The following is a 7,717-nucleotide window of genomic DNA, read 5'->3' as shown; positions in this document are numbered from 1 at the left end:
CAACCCTCATGAGTATGTTGAAAAATGGTATTGATTGTTCATCAAAAATTCAATATCCAATTAGGGGTTACTTTGTGTGGGTTATAATATTTCTCAACCACTTTGATCATATTTTTTTAATAAAATTTGATTTTCATTCTCTTAAAAATTGCCAAACTCAACATCCTATCCACACCTAATCTTTATTACTATTGAGATAGATATCACTGAAAAACTAATTCAAGTAAACCAATACATTTTTCAAAATTAAAAAGCAAGCCCAACAATAATTAAGCAAATACACATCATAACTACATCAACAATTACAACTCTAAAAATACATATTACTAACAACACCCTCCATCTCTGATAATACCAAGAAAAATAAATGGTAAACCAGAGAGAGATCTACCTATTAAAACACCACCATCCTACCTTTAACTACCCTGCAAATGTCAAAAATTCCATTTTGCAAAGGTCCAAATTCATAATTCCCCACAAAAATAAATAATATTAATACTAAAAATAACCATTAAGACAGTATAGAATCCCAATCAATCTCCCAAGAGGGATATTTCCTCAGCACAAACTTCTCAGATTCATCCCAAGGTACTTCTGTAAAGTCCAAATTCTCTATTTCCGAAATAGGGGATGATCCCTCCGACGATATCTCCCCCTCCGATGATGCCTCCGGCTCACTCTTCACTTCAACGGCGGCTAACGATGATGCACTCTGTTGGTTCTGCGTGCTCGCCAGGCTCTCGCAAATGGCCTCCAGCTTAGCGTCGACGGAGGAGTGAAGCCCCACGCCGGCTCCGACGTGACGAAGATGGGGGAAGTTTAGGCGAGCGAATTCCCCGCGGAGGCGGAAGGCGGCTTTGTCGTAAGCCATGGCGGCTTCCTCGGCGGTGTCAAAGGTGCCAAGCCAAAGCCTGGTGCGGTTCTTAGGGAGGCGGATCTCGGCAACCCACTTGCCCCAGTGGCGCTGCCGCACGCCGCGGTAGAGCTTCGCCGGCTTTGCAGCCGCCTCACTGAAGAGTTTCATGGGCTGTGTTCGCGGGGCGAGGGGGTTGCGGTTGTGGTGGCGGTGGTGGTGGAGTTGAGCTTGGATTTGTTGGATCTGGTTGGGAGTGAGGTGAGTAAGCCCGATCGGACGATCTGAGCTCAAGGAATCTTGGTGATTCCAAATTGATGGTACAGAGTAATCAAAGGTGGGATTTTGCGAAGGATAAGAGAGCTGGTAGGAAGAAAGAGAGGAGGGGAAAAGAGGAAGAGGAGCAGGGGAGGAATCAAAGGAGATGACTTTGGAAGAAGAAGAAGAAGAAGACGAAGAAGGGGGAAAGAAGGAGAAGGAAGAAGGAGAAGAGGAAACACTATTGATAAAAGGCTCAAGTGCTTCCGTAAGCTCCTTCGTAAAAAGATTATCGTAGCAGACATCTGACATATTATTATACATATCTATAGCCGTGGCCATGGAAGAATTCCTTCTTAAAAACTTATGAATCAGAAAAAGCTAGAAGAAAGGGAAGCAAAACCCAGCTGGTTCTTAAACAAAACGAAAGAACCAGAGAGAGAAAGAGGTATTAAAAAGGTATCCTCTTTTAGATCTAGAAAGAAGAAAACAACCTGATTGATTCAGAAAAACAAAACCTCACCAGGCTGAGCAGAGAAAACAAAAAAAAGATCAAAAGAAAACTGGTCAAAGATCAGATTTTTCTCGGAGAAGACAGAAAGTTTCAGAGAGCTGCTAAGAAAAAAAACAGAGGAGGAAGAAGATGAAACTATTAAGACTTTCTAGAACTAATCTTAAGAAAACTCTCTGTAAGAACTCTCTCTCTGCCTCGCCGTCCTCACCGAATAGTGGAAGCTTTGGGTGGAGCTCTCTGTTGGGGAAGAAGAACAGAGCTTTGATAGGGTTTATATAGCGACGGCTTGATGCAATTTGGCCTGCTCATCAAACGTGTTTTTGATTAATTATAAAAAAGTTTTATTTGTGAAAAATCAATTTAGCGTTCAGAATGACGTCATTTGGTAGGGCCCATGGTTATCGACAGGTGTCCATAAAATTAGCCAGCTGTCGGTGGCATCAAGCGTTTTAAACGTGTCAGCTAATGATTCGGTGTTTGACTGTTTGACCCACTGCCTCAAATTCCTCATGCGCGTGAGAAACGAGAGAAGGTGTGGTACATTCAATATATTAGAAATTTTAGTTCATAATTAGATGTTTAGATAGTGGGTATTTACATTCATACCGCCAATTTTTATGTAATTATTTATTTATAAATATAACACATAAATTTTATTTTTTATATTTATACCACCTAAATTATTCATATTTATAAAAATATCACTATTTTAATATTTTCATTCGAACGTTAGATGATTTGTATGTAAAAATTGAATATTAGATGTTATATAAATATATATGTAAATATGTAGGAATTCAGAGTTATATATGTAAGTCTTTCGAAATAAAAATATAAATTTATATATTTTAAAAATAATAAGGAAAAAAAAAAAAAATTGGAGAAAATATTTACAACTTAGTTTTAAATATCTCATTTATTGCATTTGCACTTATCTATATGATGATCAACCCAAAGTGAGCTGCACAAACTTGTTAGGTTTAAAGGTTGCTCCTTTAAATATTTGGTACTTTTTGGATAAATTATGGATGAAGGCCTTAAAACTAAGGGTGTTTTACTTCTTAGAGGCCTTTTGGTTGATTTTCTATGCATGCTTTGTGACACCACAATGAGTCACATTCTCGTCTTTTTTAATGCACGTATTCTGTTATTGTCCCTAAAAGTTGAATTCCTTATAAGCATTTCTTTCATATGATATGCAAGTTAACTGAAAGTTATTAATTATTATGATAGAATTGGTCGTAAAATTATCAAAAAAATTATTTTTTCTTTATGTTTACGTCACATTGCATTGCCTATGGCTATATTTCATGTCCCTTTATTTTTCTAGTGAATACCATTTTGAATATCTTTTAATTTTGGTTTGCTAGTCTTTTGATCTCTGTCATATCTAGTGGCAGTTCCCTTTGGTTTTAGTTCTTTTAAGTGATTGTATTTTCGTAATAGTATATGCTACATACAGGTAGCTTTCTTTCGGTGAAATTTTGTTTTGTGTTTTGCATACAATTTACACTTATACAGATACTACACTTGTACTTATTGCATGCAATATAGATATTACACTTTGGTTTTCTTTCATATGGTTGGTTTTCACCTTTTATCTCAAGTTGATTGTCGGTTGGTTGTTGGATTACTTTTCATTGTTACTTTTGTTTGAGGTTTGGGTCCTTGATTGCTCCTCTCTAGCCTAGACTCTTGCAAGCCCTCTAGTTCCTTGATTTTTTTATTAGTCACAACCCCTTTTGCCTTTTGAAGTAATGTCAACCAATAAACACAAGAGACTCAAACAATTATTCATTGTTGAATTTTTCAAGATGTCGTAGAATTTATTTATAGCTCTGTATGCAAAAATGGTTCCTCATACTTATTATAAATAATTACTGCGTTGCATGTTGAGCATTATTCTTATTTGGTGGATTCCTTCTCCGCATTATAACTATACTTTTGTGAATCACTGTTCTATATATTCTCGTTTATGCTAACAAATTTTTGCTCCTTCTCTATACCAATTTATATTGGGATACTTATGAGTTCTTCAATCAGTTGTTGTTCTATTATGGGACTCATGGTGTTGGATAACTCTAGATAGGGCTTTTCTTTTTTTGACATTGGTGGTTTTACCAAGCTCATTGTTTTTTGTTTCTCTGGTTTACTTTTATTCATTTCATACTCATAAGTTTAAATTTTACACTTCATTATTATACCTTTTTTATTGTCACTTGAGAAGTTTTGTAATTGTCATTTGATTTACTGAAACTGGTCAAAGCTCTCGTTAATGGAAAAAAAAAGTTGTCAATTATTTGTGTGGTTTAACCAATTTTAAAGCACGTGAAAATAACAAAAGATTTTTTATATGGCTCTCTATACTCTTGTTGCAAGAGGGAAGGTCCAAATATTAAAAATAAATTTTGTATTTAAAAGATATAAAATAAAACGAATACTTTATGCATGTTCATTGATTGATTGGTATCAAACAGTTAATATGTTGAATATCAAATTCTCCATGTACTATCACAGGTTAATAGCATCTCTTCTGGCTTCATAATTCTTCTGACATAAATATTCATATTGGATTTGCATTTAATTTCAGCAAACATTGTTATTGTCGGATTTTGTGTCGGACATAGCACTAAAACTTTCAACATTTCATTTCTCACTTAATAGTGTTGTTGTTTCATTCCTTAAATACAATGCAGGCTTCTTGGCATGGAATATTTCCAACGCTAAGCCGACACGAAACTTAAAATCTAAACATGTGTACCATCATCTTACCTCTGAGTTGCTTGAACGAAACTCAAGCTTCTCCTGTGACCCTTTCTCTCGAGATCGTCTAGCAACCCCATAGAGTTTGTTTAGCACCAAAGACATTAGTGACTCTTCATCTCCAACCGCATCTCCAAGATAACGATGTTTTCTCCCTTCCCCTACCACATTTTCTTGAATAGTTTCTTTTTATTTTTTGTTGATTTATGTCATTTTGGTTTAGATTTATGTATTAGGGTTTAGGAATGAATTAAGAAGGAATTAAGGTTTAAGTTTAGGTGGTGATTGGCTACAAGTAGGATTTAGGTTTAGTAGGATTTAGTAAACCGGAAAAGCATAAATCAATTTAATCTGCATTCCCGTTTGATTTAGTAAATTCATAATTAAATTGAAACGAGTTTATGGAGTGTTTGCTTGTAGGTAGGTTTTAGCTTTAGTAGGAATTTGTAAATCCAAAAATTAACAAATCCATTAATCCATCTTTTGATTCAATTTAAAAAATAGGTTTACTTGTATGTTTATGTATGTATGTAATCTATGTGCCCAAACGTGTTCGTGTGTGTGTGTGCGCGCGCGTGCGTGTGCATTTGTGTTGTTATATACTTATTTTATGTCGATATCAATATTTATGTGTGTTTGCATTTATATGTATTTGTGTGTGTCTATATTTATGTGTGTGTGTGTGTTGTGTGTCTATATATATGCGTGTGTATGTATATATATTTATATTTATGCACGTATTTGTGTATCTATATATATATGTATATTTTTGTGTATCTATATTTGTGTGTGTGTGTGTGTGTTTTATATCTTTGTGTGTATCTATACAGATATCAATTTGAATCATTTATATACATAATTTTGTATGAAAATTTCTATGTATAATTTGATGATTTAAAAGTTTTAATCTTTAAATCTATACTCGGGACATTGGTGGATATTTGAGATTTAAATCCATTGATGTATGATAGATTGTATCCATGAAGAAAAAGGCTCAGTGAAGAGTTCTTGAATGGTGCATAGGAAGTTGTGCAAGTGGCATCACGGTTTTCATTTACCTTTTAGAAGGGTTGTCTTGATGTCCATGTGCAAAGCATAAAAATCAAGCATGCCTTAGTCTTATGCATATACATTTCTAACACCTAAACTTTAAATGTTACATACATACTACCGAAATCTTATGCATATATTACTAACACACAAACTTCAAATATTACATACATACCAAAATTAAAAAAAAGCAAAAAATAGAGCAAAGACACATTTTTCGTTTCTGTCACAAGCGGCGAAGAGCTAGGGTCGTAATGGGGTTTCTATGGCAGGAGGGAGGTACGACGACTGGCAATGAGAAGGTGCGGCGACCGGCGATGGCGAGAGGGAGGAGAGGAAATGTCAGGGGTTTCAATGTCCCAGGAGGGAAGAGGGAAGATGGGGTTGTGGCGCGTGAAGAAAAAATGAATTGGAAGACGTGTGATGAGTTTTTTTTTGGTCTATTGTTTCACATTTATGGTTTTTGGACCTTTTAGTAAAGCTTTTGGGTTGATTTATTTGACACAAATCCAATACAAAAAGGACCGCAACAACATTGTTAATTTCGTCGTTGTTTGTGTCGAATATTCAGATGTAAACCTGATGCAAATAGAATGAACTTATGTTCACCGAAAATCAGTAGTAAAATCGGATGCAAATATATGCGTCGAAAATTTCCGATGCAAATTTTCGATGATAATTCAAAGCTCTCCTGTAGTGTTTGAGGAATTAATGGAATCCATAGGTGATAAAAGGAGGAGAAGAAGAGATTTGACCAAGGATCAAGAGGGACTTAACCTGGGAGAATGCGATCACCAAGAGAATCAAAAATGATGATTTTGTAGAGGATGAGTCTCTGATACTATGTTGAAAATAGCGAGAGGGAGAAAAGAGAAAACAGTAGTAGCCTTTATCTCTTCATTAACCATTACATTAATGCCCATGTAAGGAATACAGACAAAATAAAGCTGAGAAAGCAAGGGTAGACAAGTGAAACTAAACTCCTTTTTACAAGTAAAGGTATAGTATAGTTAACAACAAGCACTTTTCTCTTACCTACAACATGAAGACACTCAGCTTAACAACTTGCTCCAAAAGTTGATGTAGCTCTCATTCCACGCCTAAACACATGATTCATTATTCTTTGATACGTCGCTCCAGCATTTTTCATGCGAAAAAATATTAAAGCAATATAATTCTGCTCGGGTGATGAAAGCATTTTTTTTCGTGCAATTGTCCCGAAGTATGTTCGTTTTATAAGATCTTTAAAAATGAATTTAAAAACCATAAAAGAGAACCATATTCTTGAATCAACCAACATGCCAATATGGGGAAGGGTGATGCCTTTCTTTCTCGGCATCTCATATCATTTATTCGTCATTTTAGTTTTTCATCATCATCATGCTCAAGATTTACTCGAGATATTAAATTTCTCTAACGAATCATACATCAAGAAAAAAAAAACACTTTATATAAATATGTCACAATTATAAAATTTTTGAAAGTTGATCGGCTAAAGATTACATTGTAGGTAACATTCTGACTCTCCCAAGACAATCATGCCCTCGATTAGTCTTCACATATTTGTATTAGGATTATTTTGGTTTCTTTCTGACTAGAAATAAATTATTTAGTTTTGAATTTTATGATTTAAAAAGTCAAGATTTAATTTCCATTCAAAAAACCCAATAATTAAATCATGGCAAGGCATTCAAGGGGTTTTGACTTCTGAGATTGCATAAAGTCAATTTGAAAGATATTTTTTTATATAATTTATTATTTTTAAAATATATTTCCCAAATTCAATCAACCAAATAGGAACTCAAATGACAATAATGGCAAAATTATTTATGAAAAAAATAATTAATTAATTAACAAATCTAAACTTAGAGACAACTATTTAAAATCATATTAAATTTATTGACCTGAATTGTAAAATAAATTGGTTTTAAATAGATTTAAAATAACAAATTTGATTGTATAATATATATATATATATATATGTGTGTGTGTGTGTGTGTGTGTGTGTGTGTGTGTGTGTGTGTGTGTGTGTGTGTGTTCTTAAAAGAAGATCGGTATTTGGATGAGGCCTAAATACCAATTTCTCATACGCTAGGCCTAAATACCAATTTCTCATACGCTAGGCCTTATGATGAGAGCATGCGACATGTGCCTAAATATTCTAGAGCCCAGAGTCACTGGGGATCGAACTCGTGATCTGAGAGGACTTACAGTGAACTTCGTCAACCAATAGGCCACAGCTTGCAACACACACACACACACACATATATATAAATATA

The 7,717-nt window shown here is 34.5% G+C and overlaps 1 protein-coding gene across 1 annotated transcript; it reads right to left on the bottom strand.

Annotated features, from left to right (window-relative positions):
- Window positions 1-236: 236 nt before the first annotated feature.
- Window positions 237-1,857, bottom strand: LOC110024112 (ethylene-responsive transcription factor RAP2-13-like). Its single transcript, XM_020723884.1, has one exon. The coding sequence runs from the start codon at window positions 1,451-1,453 to the stop codon at window positions 512-514; it is 942 nt and encodes a 313-aa protein (XP_020579543.1). The 5' UTR covers window positions 1,454-1,857; the 3' UTR covers window positions 237-511.
- Between the last annotated feature and the right edge of the window lie 5,860 nt (window positions 1,858-7,717).

This window comes from Phalaenopsis equestris, unplaced genomic scaffold (assembly GCF_001263595.1).
Source record: "Phalaenopsis equestris unplaced genomic scaffold, ASM126359v1 Scaffold000247, whole genome shotgun sequence".
Classification (NCBI taxonomy): domain Eukaryota; kingdom Viridiplantae; phylum Streptophyta; class Magnoliopsida; order Asparagales; family Orchidaceae; genus Phalaenopsis; species Phalaenopsis equestris.
The sequence above is the reverse complement of the archived record's forward strand: the minus strand, read 5'-3'. Positions and strand labels throughout refer to the sequence as shown.